The sequence below is a fragment of the Taudactylus pleione genome, unplaced genomic scaffold (genome assembly GCF_031769625.1).
Source record: "Taudactylus pleione unplaced genomic scaffold, aTauple2 ptg000731l, whole genome shotgun sequence".
Taxonomy (NCBI): Eukaryota; Metazoa; Chordata; class Amphibia; order Anura; family Myobatrachidae; genus Taudactylus; species Taudactylus pleione.
Window position 1 is genome coordinate 2,525,168 of NW_028285133.1, and position 18,143 is coordinate 2,543,310.

Genomic DNA, 18,143 nt, shown 5'->3' on the forward strand with positions numbered 1-18,143 from the left:
CTGGCGTAGTTGCCCAGGGTGCAAAACAGAGGGGGTGGCGCCACCACTGTCCCTGGCTACTTGGGCACCTAGAAAGGTGCCCAGATGCTTTGGGAGGCACCGGGACCACACTTCATGCTCCCAGGCACTCACTTCCATGACATCATGGTCACATGAGCGGGGTGGGGTAGGGGGTAGGGAAGCCAATCCCGCCTCATTTTTTCAATCCCATTATTTGGGATTGAAAAAATTTCAATCCTGGAATACTCTGATTAAGTTGATCAATGAAAATATTATTATTCTGTACTTTTGCTAAGATAAAAATGAGAGACTAGTACAAATAAAAGTTTAAAAATGTCATGCTTGTAATAACATTTTCTAAATACATGTATCAAAGCCTTTAAAGGCAAATTTAAGTAAATTTTTCAAGTATCAATAGAATAAAATAACATTTATGGCCCAGCAGCAGCCCCACGGCCCCAGCCCCCACACCACAGGAATACAATTACATACACCATGGGCTGGCCCAGCACCACAGGACAAATATAACACTTTCATGTTCCACCAGCCCCCACAGGAATAAAATAACTTTCATCTTTCATAACCCCCCAGCCAGCCGGCCCTCACTAACAAAAACCAGGCTACAGTGTCACACATTAACTTGACCCTGTAGAAATTACAGCTGGCTTTGCTTTGCTCTGCTCTAGTTTTCTGTCTTCAACAAGTTTTGTAGAGCCAGAGTGCAGGCAGGGCTAGCCCAGGGCCCAGGCGCTGGAGGCAGCAGCAGACAATGGCACCAACTCCCACACCAGCCAATCAATCCTCTCCTCCAGTCCTCCCCCTCTCAGGCCTCAATGGCGCTGCTTGCCTGAGGCTCAGACAGGGTCCAGGGAGTGAGAGAGTGTCAGAGTCCTCTGCTTAACAATAATAGCCGCCGGCCGCCCACAGCAGACTCCAGAGCAGACAGGCACGGCTGTATAAGGGGCAGGCTGGTATGCAGCTGCGTAGCGTGACCTCTATGACGTCAAACGCAGCCGCCCAGCCGTAGGAGGTCGGGGGGCATCGTGTGAGCCGACAGAACAAGTGCTCAACGCTGCCCCCGGACTAAAGAAAAGATGCGCAATCCGAAAATCCTGGGATTCTAGGCACCAATTTCTGGATTCAAATCCCAAAGTGGCAATGTAGTTCTTAATGATACACCATATTTACTGCAATCAGATGTAACTGTTTCTCTCCCCTTCTCTGTTCAAATCCCCTCATTGATTATTTCAATTTAGAGCCATTAGTACTACAAAGCCACAGGGTCTAGTCCGACCAGGGCTCTATTTGTGTGGACTTTGTAAGTACTTCCCATGTTTGAACTGTGGGCCTGATTCAGAGCCGCTCGCTGCTAGCCCGCTCTCCAGCCCGCACCCACAGCTTGTGCGAGCGGCCTGTAGTTCGTCGCAATTATCACGACCATCGGGCTTGCGACGAGACCCTGTGGTAGGGTCTCGCCTCCCGCAAGCCCGAGTGGACTTTCTGCTCTAATGGAGCATGAAGACCACTACTGACATCACTAGTGATGTCAGTAGGGCCGCCCACAAATGCCAGGCGTTCCTAAGGGAACGCCGGCGTTTGTGCAGCCACCCCCCCCCTCCCAGCCTACATAACGGGGCGAGCTGTCACTCACCATCGACAGCCGCCCTGTCTTGTAGCGAGACCCATAGCGACTGAGCTGCAGTCAGGTCTCGCGCATGCGTACGCCGGAGGCGGTGCATGCGCAGTGGGGGACCATCGATCCGCTTGCGAGCGGGTCTGAATCAGGCCCTGTGTTCCTATTATCTCCCATATACCATAAACTTACTGGAAGTTTAATTGGCTTCTGCCACTAGTGAGTTTGTGTCTTAGAGAATTGGGACGCTACGCTTCAATGGGACATAAAATGGTGCTGGTGATCCAAATATTCCCTGCAAGGCTCTGCCTAGTATGTCAGTGCTATAATAATATAGATCAATGACACATGCTCAGACTCCGCTACTGCAGGCATGTAAGAAGGAGACTATGGGGCATATCCAATTACCCGCGGGACTTCTCCCACGAGTAATTGAGGGGTGAAAGTCCCTCTGCGCTGGGTTAAGCTATTCAATAAAATAGCTTGTTCCCCGCGTCCTAAAACAGGACTTCCACGCGAGAACACACTGATTCCGCGAGAACAGCGTGTTATTCATGCTCTCGCGAGGCCGAATAGGGCGGCCTCACGCAGATTTTACCTTGCACCTACATGAGGTGCGAGGTAAAGCCTGACAGCAGGGACTCGCGCGCGCGTGGTCTCGGGGACACCCATGCGTGGAGTCCCCGCTAATTGAATCCTGACCTGTGCGATAATTAGCCACGGGGTAAACCCCGCGGCTAACTGGATATGCCCCAATGCAGGTCATTATGCAGCTGTGCCATGCAGTATATGTTGTATGATCCAGTATCTGCTTAATGTGAAGCTCTTGTGATCCTACAACTGTCCTATTCTGCGCATGTTATAGATATTTCTGGGCCTTTTGATGAAAAGGCAACTGTCAGCCATTGCGCATGGGTGAAAGCCGCACTGAGCACGTGCAGTGATTGCTTTGCAAATACTCTCGCCCAGAGGATTCACTTGCACGTTGTCAGTGTTTGGGGGAGGTAACAGGAAGGGGTTACCGGGGTGTTACACAAACGCAGGCGGGTCTGACCGTTTACACGCCGCCGTTTCGAGAGTGTGCATAAATTAGCCGTTGCGATCTCCTCCCCAGCATGAGAGCTCCCTGCGTGTCAGGAGAGCTGCACTGTGTGAGGCAGGACAGACATGACTTACAAGCTGCATGGCTGCTGGATCTGCATCGATGTTACCGATGTTTATGCTGTTCTACGTCGTGGAACAGATATGAGAAGACAGCAGTGGGCGTCCCTATGCTCGGCTAAGCTTTGGAAGGCGTATTATAGCAATTGATATCTTTGAGAGATTGCAGCTGCGATGTGCATGTTTTCCAGGTCTCCTAGTTGATGCACAGGTGAATTCATTACTGGCCCTCACACATTTTAAAAGATTCACAGGTGGTGCTAATTACTTCACTTGTGATATTGAGGAGATCTGTAAAACATGTACTGTTAGGGGTCCCTGAGGACTGTAGTTGGGAAACACTGGCTTACACAATACACTAGAAGCAATTTTCTTCTCTTACACTAATAAGCCCTTTACACTCATGTTGTCTTCCCTACAGTCACATGTCCTTCCTAGCAGGACAGCTCTGAAAACATCTAATCAAACATCTACACTGCTGCCCTCTAGTGCTCGTTCTTTTTACTACAATATCTCTAACTAAATTGTCATAAACAGTGTTCTCCCCAGAATTTTTGTGTGCTGCATTATGAGGCCGGGAGAAGGGGGTGTTAGTGGACTCGTAAATGGGGAGGAAGGGGGTGCGTACAAACTTTAGAGGGTGGCGGACTAAACCCTAGTGACAGAAGGTAGATTTCCCGATAGGCTGTTTTAGCATTCTGCCCGATTTCAAAGTTGCAGAATGCGCCTTGTCGTGTTGATGCGCTACAACAACATGCTGGGTGCCACCCCCCCCCCCTTCCCACGGGCCACAGTGTCCCGAGGGTGGGAAAAAGTGTGGTGCAGCGATCACCACCAGTGAATAGACGCACAGCATCTATTCACAGAAAGGGGAGGACTTGGGGGCAGCCCGGCATGTGCGTAAGTGCTGAGCACACCCCAAGAGTGGTACAAGTGGGTCGCGTCTTAAAGACACACTGTAGATAATAGATAATTGTCTTATTTTAATTAACAGTTAAATGCCTACATTGTCATCCTCCAATCTCTTAACATAATTACTGTCCTCTCATTCATTTCTTTTGTTTTGTACATTTTGATTACTCTACATTCTTATTCAATAGAAATTTTGTGTCCTATCCCAGGTTCCAAAAAGCACAGAGACACCCGTAGTAGAGGATGAACACCCACCCGGCCCCCCCATTCTCGCTGATTCAGGACTGCTGAGTAAGTTAAAGTGCGGCTGTTGAGTATAGTCGGCGACCAATTCTGGGGCCACTGTTTTGTCTACCACATAATTTATGACTAAACTGCTCTGTTCCGAGAAAGTGCTCCGTTACCTCTAAGAGGCTGAATATTATGTCATCTTTATTAGATTGTAAAGGTGTGATATTAAACAGTTACTGTTTGTCATTAGAATGCAGCTATTACTTTTATTGAATTAGAATCTATTACGCTGCTCATCTTGTTTATGTAATAAAGTGTATATTTTACAGCACATTATGTGACTGTTTTATTGGCAGTATAGTGCCTATGGGTAGAACATCATTATGGTATTCTGCTGTCTTTGCACTAAAACTCCCAGCCTCCTAATAGGTTATGTATTAGTATTACGTACAACTCACAAGTTGTCCTTCCTATAAATAAAAAGCAAGCATGTACACCAAGTGCTTCAAGTGACCTAAAACTTCCAGGGTCCGTCTCTCCCCCAACTAACAGAGTTTCTAGAGCCCGTCTCTCCCCCAACTAACAGAGTTTCTAGAGCCCGTCTCTCCCCCAACTAACAGAGTTTCTAGAGCCCGTCTCTCCCCCAACTAACAGAGTTTCTAGAGCCCGTCTCTCCCCCAACTAACAGAGTTTCTAGAGCCCGTCTCTCCCCCAACTAACAGAGTTTCTAGAGCCCGTCTCTCCCCCAACTAACAGAGTTTCTAGAGCCCGTCTCTCCCCCAACTAACAGAGTTTCTAGAGCCCGTCTCTCCCCCAACTAACAGAGTTTCTAGAGCCCGTCTCTCCCCCAACTAACAGAGTTTCTAGAGCCCGTCTCTCCCCCAACTAACAGAGTTTCTAGAGCCCGTCTCTCCCCCAACTAACAGAGTTTCTAGAGCCCGTCTCTCCCCCAACTAACAGAGTTTCTAGAGCCCGTCTCTCCCCCAACTAACAGAGTTTCTAGAGCCCGTCTCTCCCCCAACTAACAGAGTTTCTAGAGCCCGTCTCTCCCCCAACTAACAGAGTTTCTAGAGCCCGTCTCTCCCCCAACTAACAGAGTTTCTAGAGCCCGTCTCTCCCCCAACTAACAGAGTTTCTAGAGCCCGTCTCTCCCCCAACTAACAGAGTTTCTAGAGCCCGTCTCTCCCCCAACTAACAGAGTTTCTAGAGCCCGTCTCTCCCCCAACTAACAGAGTTTCTAGAGCCCGTCTCTCCCCCAACTAACAGAGTTTCTAGAGCCCGTCTCTCCCCCAACTAACAGAGTTTCTAGAGCCCGTCTCTCCCCCAACTAACAGAGTTTCTAGAGCCCGTCTCTCCCCCAACTAACAGAGTTTCTAGAGCCCGTCTCTCCCCCAACTAACAGAGTTTCTAGAGCCCGTCTCTCCCCCAACTAACAGAGTTTCTAGAGCCCGTCTCTCCCCCAACTAACAGAGTTTCTAGAGCCCGTCTCTCCCCCAACTAACAGAGTTTCTAGAGCCCGTCTCTCCCCCAACTAACAGAGTTTCTAGAGCCCGTCTCTCCCCCAACTAACAGAGTTTCTAGAGCCCGTCTCTCCCCCAACTAACAGAGTTTCTAGAGCCCACGCTGTTCAGGGGGTACTCACTTAGCAGCTGTCCAATCAGCAATTGCCAAACATTTGTCAGTAACGATAGCAATAAAACAATACCAATTATGGTCAACCTACTGCAACCAGAAATGGGGCTTTTGCTGAGCTACTATAGCTGTGCATGGGTCAGACATATCCCATAATTAATTAGTATATCAAATTTAACAGATATCAAGTAGAGGTTGATTGTAAATGCTGCAAATGTTTATGACGGCTTTTACGTACTTATTCAAACGCATAAAAAACAGTTTTGCCGGTTTTGTGCTTTCTCTTTTTTTTTATTTAGATATTTCGTCTATCCCTGGTGTTATTTATACTGAGGACCGGAGTGCCATGGTGCAGAACAGAGAACGTCCTTTACTTCCCATTGAGAGCAGCACTTCAGAGGAAGAGGAACGGGCCGGGTGTGAGATCCAGCAACATTGTCTGGAGAGAAAAGGAGTTTCCTGTAGATGTGGAGGCAGCGGGGATGATGACCAAATTGTATCACAGTCTGAGGGTTTGGAGGAGAGATCTTTCACTAGGAGGAGAGAAGATCCGGCATGTGGTGGAGCCACAGCAGGTTGTAACTTGGCAATACGTGAGCATCAGTCTCCATATTTTGACATTTTTGGGTTTGACTACAGTGAACGTTCTAGAGTAAAACCTTTTAGAAAACGTTCTCCTCCAGAACCTTTACAGACTCCGGAAACCAATCAGGAAACAGATCATGTGTTGGGTCAAGATCTAGATTCATATAGCTTGCATGACTGGATGGCGGAAAGGTCAACAAAGTCACTTGGCAAGATTCAGAGTGGAGAGCAGGTGCCGTCTGAATGTCCTATCAAGATACCTGCCCATGGAAAACAGGAACCTGTGTCACATGTTTCTATAATAGTGAACAAGGAACAAGGTGCAGAGAGTGAGCCTTCACTTCCAGGGTTGATGTCATGGTGGTACCAGCCGAGGGTCTACATGACACCGCTTCCACTAAATCTTATTAGCAAGTATTTGCGCCGAGAACCGACGCAGGTAGAATCTCTTGAAGGTGACTTGAGTCCACAAGCTGCAGAGTTGTCGCAGTACACAACACATACAGACCTAGGCAGCTGGCTCTGGGATTCTTCTGTTCCTACGGACAATGACAGCAGTGACCCAGACTATAGTCCAGGCTACAATTCCTCCTTTCACGATGAACAACAAGAAAGTACTACAAGAATTTTACGATCTTCCTCACTGTCGTGAGAGACATGAACAATTGTAATGTGTGATCCTTAAAAGGTATTATTTTCTGTATATTTATCACCAGCCACTTACACGATTGATCTTGATAGAATTTCATGGTCCAACCAAGGTTGGATCCCGAGGCAGCCAAGGTTGGATCCCGAGGCAGCCAAGGTTGGATCCCGAGGCAGCCAAGGTTGGATCCCGAGGCAGGCAAGGTTGGATCCCGAGGCAGCCAAGGTTGGATCCCGAGGCAGCCAAGGTTGGATCCCGAGGCAGCCAAGGTTGGATCCCGAGGCAGCCAAGGATGGATCCCGAGGCAGCCAAGGATGGATCCCGAGGCAGCCAAGGATGGATCCCGAGGCAGCCAAGGTTGGATCCCGAGGCAGCCAAGGTTGGATCCCGAGGCAGCCAAGGTTGGATCCCGAGGCAGCCAAGGTTGGATCCCGAGGCAGCCAAGGTTGGATCCCGAGGCAGCCAAGGTTGGATCCCGAGGCAGCCAAGGTTGGATCCCGAGGCAGCCAAGGTTGGATCCCGAGGCAGCCAAGGTTGGATCCCGAGGCAGCCAAGGTTGGATCCCGAGGCAGCCAAGGTTGGATCCCGAGGCAGCCAAGGTTGGATCCCGAGGCAGCCAAGGTTCGATCCCGAGGCAGCCAAGGTTCGATCCTGAGGAAGCCAGCTTTGACCATTAGTCTGTCCTGAAGCTGGAAATTTATTTCCTCTTTAAAGTCCTGGGGTTCTAAAGCTTACTTTCCTACTCTTTTATTTTAATATTGTGGAGACTCACAAATTTCTCCTGGGAGAGTAAGGAATCTTCCTGGACATGCCCACTTCCCTAGTACATGGTGGGAGTGGTGTGCGCAAATGTTCTCGCGATTGCTCATTGCACTTTCCGCTTGGACTTAAGGGCCCTATTCAGACCTGCTCGCTAGGATGCATTCGCACGCAGCCATCTGATTGTTTGCATTCAGCGAATGCCCACGCATCGCAATGTGCGTGCGCTAACCAGTGCGAGATATTGGGAAGCGTTCGCTTGCTGCACATAGACAGCCCGGCTGAATGAGTGACAGGAGAAGCTGTTTGTGGGTGGTGAGGGGCTAGCCACTATAAATGGGGGAGTGGAGCTGCGAACGCAGGTGTGCCTGAGCATCTTAACGCCGTTTCAGAGGGGTGCATAATTAAGAGGCAGCGTCATAGTACACGTCACTTGGCTGAATTTTACACTGAAGTGCTCGCAGTGCTTGCGGAAGGGTATGGACAACCACAAGTGCTGCGATCGCTTCCGATGGTACTCGATGTTACTGATTGTTGCATACACTTCCTGCAGATGATGTGCACTAGTGGGCATCTTAAAACAGGCTGGTGAGCATCTGCATACACAATGCGATTGCACGCTAAGACAATGTGGGCATGCTAATGCCTTGCCGCGCGATCGCCTGCCTTGCCGAATTTGCATACGCATCTAGTGAGCGAACGCATCTAGCGAGCGGGTCTGCATCGAGCCCTAAGTACCAGAAGTCGGCAAACATCCTCTAAAGCCAAATCCTCCACTTTCATTTAGCTACAGGTCTAAACCCAAAACATGGATTGCCACGATCTAAATATTGTTTGGAACAAATCCCCAATTTCTAGTCTTTATGCTTTTGTAAACTGTTTTCCTAATGTGTTGACAACAGTATATCGTTTTATAAAGGAAGGCGGTTACACAAACATACTCTGAAAATGAGCCCCCTGCTCAAGGCCTCCAGTGATGACGACAGTAGGTTTTTTTTTTTTTTAAAAGTTCCAAAATTGTGGACAAAGCAGGACTGTAATTAGGGGTCTATGACAGTTGAGGTATGTGCTTACAAGGTCATTTACTATTGTAAGACTATGCAAGTCGCAGCTCCGCAGGCTTCTTCAGGATTCACCATCGCCAACTGCTCGCAGTACGGAGTGGCTCTATTACCAAAGATTTCCATTTAATCCTTTCTACTTAACATTCCGTGCAGTCAGGGAGATGTTGCAACTTTGCTGTGTTTATTGGGAGCAGGGTTATTTTCTTACAGCAGGAAGCCGTACACTTTGTCCTTTACTGTTGTGTACACCAACCCCTCCACAGATTTGCGCGTCTATCTGAGGCTCAGAGGGGGAGAGCCGGGCAGCTGCAGAAAGTACAATAACAGGCAAACACTTTCCATATGTGAGGTAGCTAATATACATCCTAGTATCAGAGTAGTATTGCTTTCCATACTTCCTATCTCCAAAGCTTATGGATGTTAGAGAACGTGTCTGTCTGTGTCAGGTGGTTTATGGGACAAAGACAGATTCCCGTGAGGACGTTAATTTTTACGTTTCCCAAAATGGATTCTATGTGCTCCTAGATAGTTTCTATGGTAACTTGATTGAATTTTTACAGGCCGCGCCTGGGTTCCGATCTGGTGTCAGTGATAGAGGCGGTCTTTGCTTAAATAGAGAGTTGTCGTTGCCCCTCCTCCCTGAACATCCCTTTAGCATGAATGGAATGTCCCCAGGGCAGAGGCTGTGACAGCACCCCCAAAGTGCGGACAGCTCAGGTGTACCGATTCTGACGTCATTGGCAGATTCAATTAGTCACAGTAAAATCTATGCATACCATTGCTTGATTTAACACACTTATCATGCAGTAATTTCGATTACCGCGTGTATGCGCGCTCCAGCTTAACGCACAATTTAACTGGAAAAGGCTTATCCCTGCGCTTTTGTGGTCATTCAGGCTGGTAATACCCGCTTTAAGTGTGGGGGAAAATGGGATCCCCAAGAAAGTGCTTTTGGTCACTAATAGACTTCTATTCAGAGTATTTGGGGCTTTTAAAAGGTGTCAAATTACTGTTTTTTGCATTTTTAAGTAGCAGTGAAAGCAAATGATTTTCAGCAAATAAATACCTGTCCCATTCATACAACACCCCCATATACCTGTCCCATTCATACAACACCCCCATATACCTGTCCCATTCATACAACACCCCATATACCTGTCCCATTCATACAGCACCCCCATATACCTGTTCCATTCATACAACACCCCCATATACCTGTCCCATTCATACAACACCCCCATATACCTGTCCCATTCATACAACACCCCCATATACCTGTCCCATTCATACAGCACCCCCATATACCTGTCCCATTCATACAGCACCCCCATATACCTGTCCCATTCATACAGCACCCGCATATACCTGTCCCATTCATACAGCACCCCCATATACCTGTCCCATTCATGCAGCACCCCCATACACCTGTCCCACTCATGCAGCACCCCCATATACCTGTCCTCTTCATACAGCACCCCCATACACCTGTTCCATTCATACAACACCGCCATATACCGGTCCCATTCATACAACACCCCCATACACCTGTCCCATTCATACAACACCCCCATATACCTGTCCCATTCATACAGCACCCCCATATACCTGTTCCATTCATACAACACCCCCATATACCTGTCCCATTCATACAACACCCCCATATACCTGTCCCATTCATACAGCACCCCCATATACCTGTCCCATTCATACAGCACCCCCATACACCTGTCCCATTCATACAGCACTCCCAGATACCTGTCCCACATCTTTTAACCCAATATTCTGCATTTTGCAGAATATCACCCAAAAATTTCACTATTGGCCAAATCAAACTGATTAAAAACTACTAAGTGCCTAAGTAATCATTAGAAGTTGTCCAAAGGGTTCTGAACCAAGGGCCTGAATCATTACGGAATGCAACTGCGAATGCAACAGCGATTACGCATGCAGTTCAACTGCGATAGTATGCTAATCCATTGCCGCTGCACTACATAAGGACGCCCACTTTACCTTACACACATCCGTAATGTTTAGCAAGACTGTGAAACCATCGGTACAATAGAGTACCATCTCAGCCTCACGCACACTTGCACAAGCCCTGACCTTACTCAGAAATTGCTAACCTCCAGCAGACCTCCAGACCCCCCCCCCCATTACCACTCGCAAACTGCACTTCCTGTCAATCACTCTGCGATGGGTCTGTGTAGCCACTGCTAGCAATGGCTGGTCCGCGCACTGCAATGCATGCACAGAATGCAACAATCGGTCGAATGCGTGCGTATTCAACTGCGTTCCTTGCTGAATCAGGCCCCAAGTCCCAACATTTTTACCTTTTAAATAGGGATTTTCCCCATCTTTTCACCTGCTCAGGGGCTGCGAAGAAAAAGCCACGTGCTAGTCTGTGTTAGCCCTTGTAAACGGGTTTTCGCATCTAATTTTATTCCCCCCCCCCCAAGTGACCTGCCGTGTCAGACACAGCACCAGACCTCAGGGAAGTAATGTATAGTATTATTTCTTAACTGAATAAAACTGTTCTTTAAGTGAATGTAGCAATAAGCAACCCTTTATATATAGGTTGTTTTATGTTATTTAAGAAAATATTAATTCATGGTGACAGATGTGTTATAAAGAGGAGGGCAGATAGAAGTAGTATGCAACAGGTGCTCTAGTGTCTGGAGGAAGAGGACTCCCTCTGTGGCCACCTTCCCAGAGACCCCACCCCCCATGGATATACAGAAACTACCTCAGGCCCTCTTGTGTGACCTACCAGGACTGCCCTCTGACATGCCAGATTTATAGAAAGCAGGACTTCAGCTCAGCTTAAGGTGATTTAAGGGTCTATTTACTAAGCTTTGAGGATGGAGCTAAAATGAACGGAGATAAAGTACCAGCCAATCAGCTCCTAGCTGCCATGTCACAGGCTGTGTTTGAAAAATGACAGGAGCTGGTTGGTTGGTACTTTATCTCCGTTCACTCTATCTCCATTCAAGACGTAGTAATTAGACCCTTTAGCTGGACAGAATCCCAGCCAACGTCTATAAGCTGTGGGTCTCTGTCTCTATTTTGTTCATCTTTCATATGTTTATTTTATATTGTTTGTTTTTCATATACAGTATATATATATATTTTTTGCAAATGTAAAGTGCTTTGCATCCTATTAAGAGAATAGCACTATAGATATAACATTATTATTATACCATAGGCTGGTGCCTTTGCAAAATATAATGTTTTAAGTTAAAATCGATGTGACCCATATTAACGTGTACCCTTTATGTATGTAAAAAAAAAAAATGTTATCAGCTTTTTATGTTTGTTCTATATAATATTAACTTGTGTAACTTAAAGTGTAACAAAACCCTGAACAAAGTGTCCTATATGAGTATTATATTACACTAAAAAGCATACAGCTCAGTCATTTCTGTACACGCTTTCACCAATCACTACCACCTAAAAGAAAACTGTTCAAAATGACATGGCTTTAAACCAAATTAACCACTAATCAGTGGTTGAAGTGGGGCGATATGCCACGTTACGTCATAGTGGCACTTCTCTACGCTGCTTGTCTAACTCACCACTTGGTGATCGGTTGTCACAAATTTATATCTAATGTAGAAGCCATAGTGCGTGAGCTATTTACGTAGGCCTGAGTGCAGTTTGATCTACAGAAAAATGGCTGCCGCTTGTAAACCTCAATAGGGACAAACCGAAATATAGAAGTTCATCTACCTTTATGATATTCTGGCAAAACTTTATTGAATGGACATACCTGAATTTCTACTAATGTGCCACAGGCAGGTCTTTTACTAAAAGAGCCAGCTTTCTGCATATTGGATGTTATTTTCAGTCGCTGCACTACATGGGTGTCTGTATGCGTGTGTGTGTCTTGCGTATCTGTGTGTGTGACTGCGATTTCAGGGATACAGAATAGCATCTAATGGCCCTGATTCAGAGTCACACATAGAGCTGGGATGTACTAATGCAGTTTTCAGGGGTGTGACCGCATTTCTCAAATGTACCAAGCTTAGGAATGTGGTATATCCCGGAGCTTGGACCCTGTGGGTAACGTCATCTTTAGATGGCCATTTTGCCCGCTGACTGTACCACAGTGCTAACCAGACAGCGCCATAATAAGTGTCTTTGCAGATACAACTACATTATTAATGCCCTAAATAGGTTGTGCATATTTGAACTGCCTTCTCAACTATACATTAATTATGAGGCAAATAAGGAGTTTGGGTCCTCTCTGCTTTATAATGATCCCATAGCACAGTGGTTACCAAACTCTGGGCCTGATTCAGACCTGGTCGCAAGCGCTGTGCGCTCGCAACCGGGTAGAGGGTGGGCCAGTGTGCACGGTCGGTGTGCGCACTGCGCGTGCCCCGGAGCGAGCGCAAAAAGCGCTCGCTCCGGGACTCACTACAAAAGAGGCAGTTGTCGATGTTGATCGACAGCTCGACCCCTTTTGTAGGCGTGGCCGGGGGGTGGCTTCACAAACGGAGGCGTTCCCAAGCGAACGCCTGCCGTTTGTGGGCCGCCTCACTGACATTACCAGTGATGTCAGTGAGAGAGCTTCCAGCTCTGTTAGAGCCGAAAGCTCTCTGGGGCTTGCGGCCACGAGACCCTACCACAAGGGTCTCGTCGCAAGCCCGATGGTCGCGATGGTCTTGACCATCGCGACCATCATCATGGCCACTCGCATAAGCTGTGGGTGGTAACCCACAGCTATGCGAGCGGCAGGAGGCCGCAACTTAAAAACCAAGCGCCCGCCTTGATTCAGAGCGAGCGCTCGCTTTTTGCGAGCGCCTCTGAATCAGGCCCTCTGTCCTCAAGGCACTGTAACAGTCCAGATATTAATGATATCCATGGTTGAGCACAGATGGTTAAATCAAATAGATTGAGGTGTGAATTAAGTTACTTCAGCTCAAGCCTGGATATCCTTAAAACCTGGACTGTTAGGATGCCTTGAGGACAGAGTTTGGGAACCTCTGCCATAGCATATACTTCCTCTCTCTGTGCGCAGACAAAAATTAAATGGTGACTTTCCATAAAAATTCCAAAGCAACTAGCAGTCCCTCAGTATATTATACTGGGCTCATTAGCACCGAATGAAAATAAGAAACAGCTGTTTAATTGAATAATGTAGTGACCAACTACTGAGTTCATAAATGTATTATTCATGTATGGCCCTTTATGCATTGTATTGCACCAGTTGTAGTAAAATGTGTGTATTTGAAGTTAATTTAGTCACTCTCTGTTTAGCTTATGGAACAGATACTTTTTATATGACCAATGTTTAACGCAGTGTTGGCTAACCTTGACACTCCAACTGTTATGGAACTACATAACCCAGCATGCACTGCTACAGTTTTGCTATTAGGGCATGCTAAAACTGTGGCAGGGCATGCTGGGATATATAGTTCCACAACAGCTGGAGTGTCAAGGTTAGCCAACACTGGTTTAACGCTTTACCTGATTATGAGCGCAGCAGCAGCCATGTTGTATCTGTGTGTGCGACTGGCATCTCCAGCGAGAAGGTAAATATAATCCTACAGTAATCTGTGAGACATTGGCGCCAGTAGGTATATTTGCCATGGGTTGTTATTGGAAAAGTGACCACATAACTACCCAGTGACTCACTTGTTTCAACCGTATGTCTGTTTATAGCCTGAGAACAAACTTTTGTTTTCCCTGAATTATCTGACTTCTGTTCATCATTGGACGTAAAACAAAAGAGGAGACAGCAAGGAGTCTATTTGTGGCACACTATGGGCCTGATTCATTACCGATCGCAACTACGATTACGCACGCAATCGGCCGATTGTTGCGTACTGCACATGCATTGTAGTGCGCAAGCCGGCCACTGCGATTGGAACTGCGATCGCAGTGTCCATGCAGACCCATCACAGAGTGATTGACAGGTAGTGCCGTATGTGGGTGGTGATGGAGGGGTGTGGTTTGGTGAAACACAGACGTGCCAGTGCGTTTGAACGCCATTCCAGGGGCGTGCATAAATTATCCACTGTGATGCTCTACGCATCCTAAGGCCTGAGAGCGTGCGCGGAAGTTAGCAATTCCTGAGTAAGGTCAGAGCTTGTGTAAGTGCGCGTGTCTGCGATGGTACTCGATTGTACCGATGGTTTTGCAGTCTTGCTAAGGATTACGGATATGTGTAAGGTAAAGTGGGCGTCCTTATGTTATGCTGCAACGGTATAGCAATCACAATGGATTAAGGGCCTGATTCAGAGCCGCTCGTAAGCGGCAGTACGCTCGTTCCGAGCGATGTTCGCATTTCTGTGCATGCGTACGGTTTATAATACGCATGCGCGAACCAGTCAGTGCGGCCGAAAAACGTTTGTTCGCTAAATAGCGAATGCCTGCTACTTTGAGTGACAGGAGGAGGCGTATGTGGGTGGTAACAGGGGAAGGTGCTTGAAAACGGGGAGTGGAGATCCGATCGCAGGCGTGCTTAAAGGTCAAAACGGGCGTTTTATGGGTGTGCATTATTAATACAGCAGTGTCATTGACCACGTCACTGGGTTATTTTATAGTCAAAACTGCTCGCAATATAGTGGTAGGAAAAACCAACCACAAGAATAGCGAGCAGTTCATACGCTGGTCGATGTACTCGATTAATCTAATAAATAGCGGACATGACGTAGGATGCGAGCGGCCAGGGGGCGTATTTTTCAAATAAACGTCCGCAAGTTTTGTTCGCTCGTTCAGACCTAGAGGCGTGAACAGACCGCAAAGAGCGAACGGTTCATTTGAATAGCCACCCCCTTTTTCTGAACGAGCGAGCGCTAATTGCGTCCGGCTCTGAATCAGGCCCTAACATACTATCGCAGTTTAACTGCGTGCGTAATCGCTATTGCATTCGCAGTTGCGATCGGTAGTGAATCAGGCCCTATGTATATCAATTAAATTGTAACTTTTATTTATAATTTAATTATATAGATAGCGAAATATAGACATAAAAATAGTAAATGTGATAAAGGTAGAAAAAGCACTGTATGCCCAATATAAGTCTTCTTCCAGTAAATTGTGTCTCATGAATGAATTGCAATAATCAATCCAACAATAAGTAACTATAATAGGAAAGAAAATATACTGTTGAAGTCCTTCATAGAAAGGGGATCAAAGATCCTTCTTTCTATAAATATCAAGTCGTAATATAGGTTAGGCACACATTCATATTCAAGCTGTTATACCGCTATTAATATATGGATATTCAGGTTTATTAGTCTTACAGCTCCATTATATCAATACCTGGATAGCTCAAATAGCTCCTTAATAAGTAGAGCTATATAAAAATAGGAATAAGGTCAATATGATAACTGGGAGAACCTCCTCTATTTAAATGTGTTCATAATTATCTCATTAATAACGGACATTCCTTTCAACGCTATAAAGTGACATGACAATTATAATTCGCTTGGATGTGTGAAACGTCTTTATATAGATGTATACCCTTATTGTACTATAGGTTAGGCACACATTCATTTTCAATCTCTTAAGCCACTTATTAAATTATAGACATTCAGGTTTATTAGGTAGTCTTAGGGTGCCTACACACTTAGCGATATTTTACGCGATTTGCACTATGCCGACGCATCGTGACATATGCTCAAATCGCGTCCCCACAGGTCGTACATCGCATCTTCAGATCTGCCATGCTGTAGGGCAGATTTGCCAATCTGGGACACAGGACCTGATTCAGAGACGGACGCACTGAAAGAGCACTCGCTCTGAATCAGGGCGTTTTTTTTTTTTTTCCATTTGTGCGGCCTCCTGGCTGCTTCCATAGCTGTGGGTGACCACCTACAGCTATTGCGAGCGGCCAGGATGATGGTCGCGTCGGGGCTTGTGACGAGACCCTTGTGGTAGGGTCTCGTGGCCGCAAGCCCCAGAGAGTTTCTGGCTCTAATAGAGCCGGAAGCTCTCCCACTGACATCACTGGTGATGTCAGTGGGGCCGCCCACAAACGGCAGGCGTTCGCATGGGAATGCCTCCGTTTGTGAAGCCACCCCCCCATCAACATCGACAGCCGCCCCTTTTGTAGTGAGCCACGGAGCGAGAGAATTTCTTTCTCACTCCAGGGCTTGCGCACGCGCAGTGCGGCCGATGCGCGTGCGCAGAGCACACCATCGACCCGCTCGCGAGCGCGCAAATGCTTGTGAGCGGGTCTGAATCAGGCCCACAGTGCACTGGAAAAAATTAAAGAGGCACGATAGATCGTTTGTCACATTGGACACTTTTTACACCAAATCGTGTACAGGACTGCCGGGGGAGAGTTCAAGGGAAATCGTACACAATATCGGATCTTGAGCACATCGCCAAGTGTGTAAGCACCTTTTCAGTGTCAATGTCTGGATTCCCAGTATTGCTCTGTAATACACGTTACACAGGTGAGCGCGCAGCAACCCGGCTTACTGCGCAGTGTGAAAAGGACAGGTTGAAACAAGGGGATGCAGTTGATATGCCGGCAGTCCAAATACCGACGCCGATATCTTGCCACCCGGGCATGATGCCGAAGCCCGAACATCCGGATGGCGGTAAGCCGGGGATGGGGAGGGGTTAGGATTAGGCACCCCCCAGGGAGGGTTAGGGTAGGGAAAGGGGGGGGTTAAGGTTAGGCACCCCCTCTCCCCGAGTGAGACGTTTGTACAGACACAAATTGTGATGGTCAGTCTAGGGGCAGCGTAGGAGTCTACGTCTATGCACAGAGCCGTTATCTCGGGTACACATTGTGTGTCGTACGCAGGTGGCTGCATGATGTAAGAGGATATGGTGAGTTTTGTGTTGCTTTTATGCCCTCTGGTGAACCCTTCCCTGCAGTTCTGGGAAGCCTGGCTTGGTGTCATATCCACATACAATCAGTAGGGGCTGGAGGTGGAAGAAGCTGGCCTTGAAATGCTGACGTGACAGAGGCATGTGCACTAAAACCACAGGCAGAGTTGTCCTCGTACAGGACCAGATGGAGTGAAGGGAAGCATGAAAACATCAGCAATGAGAACACTTTCCAATATTCTTTATTGACAGTTCTACGGGGGACAGAAATACAGAATTCTGACACATGATTTATGTCATTCTAACACGTACAAACAAGGACATAGAGGAATGGGGGGACCTGACACTCAAGTAGAGGCTTATAACCCTATACCTAAAAGTTGCTGTGATAAACACGGTGTGCAATTTAGTACTGTCATTGCTTCAGTTTGTATTACTAACAGGCATACATTTGGCATTTCTACTTCAGGGTCCATAGGGTATCCACAGGATACCTTGGGGTATAGGTGTGACGTCAGTCGCTGGGCACCATAGAGTTAAGCTTTTCAGCCTCCCAGGATGCACTAGGGTCCCCCTCCTATACCCCGCCCCCGAGCCAAGGCACCTCAGTTTAGTTTGGTGCCCGGCCGGCGTCGGGTGCACCTGTTGGAGTGGGGGCTAGAAGAGCCCCTGAAGCTTTCTTCAGTGCAGCTGTGGATGCACATCTGGATGTACAGCATGGACAGTCAGTCCT

At 47.3% G+C, this 18,143-nt stretch overlaps 1 protein-coding gene across 1 annotated transcript in view; it reads left to right on the forward strand.

Annotated features, from left to right (window-relative positions):
* LOC148477258 (uncharacterized) overlaps nt 1–6,864 on the forward strand; it is a 32,715-nt gene extending 25,851 nt beyond the window's left edge. Inside the window, exons 6-7 of the mRNA XM_088457014.1 lie at nt 3,916–3,997; nt 5,869–6,864. Of these exons, the coding sequence (XP_088313140.1) occupies nt 3,916–3,997; nt 5,869–6,806 (1,020 nt within the window). The 3' untranslated portion in view covers nt 6,807–6,864. The remainder of the gene's footprint in view (nt 1–3,915; nt 3,998–5,868) is intronic.
* Nucleotides 6,865–18,143: the final 11,279 nt, after the last annotated feature.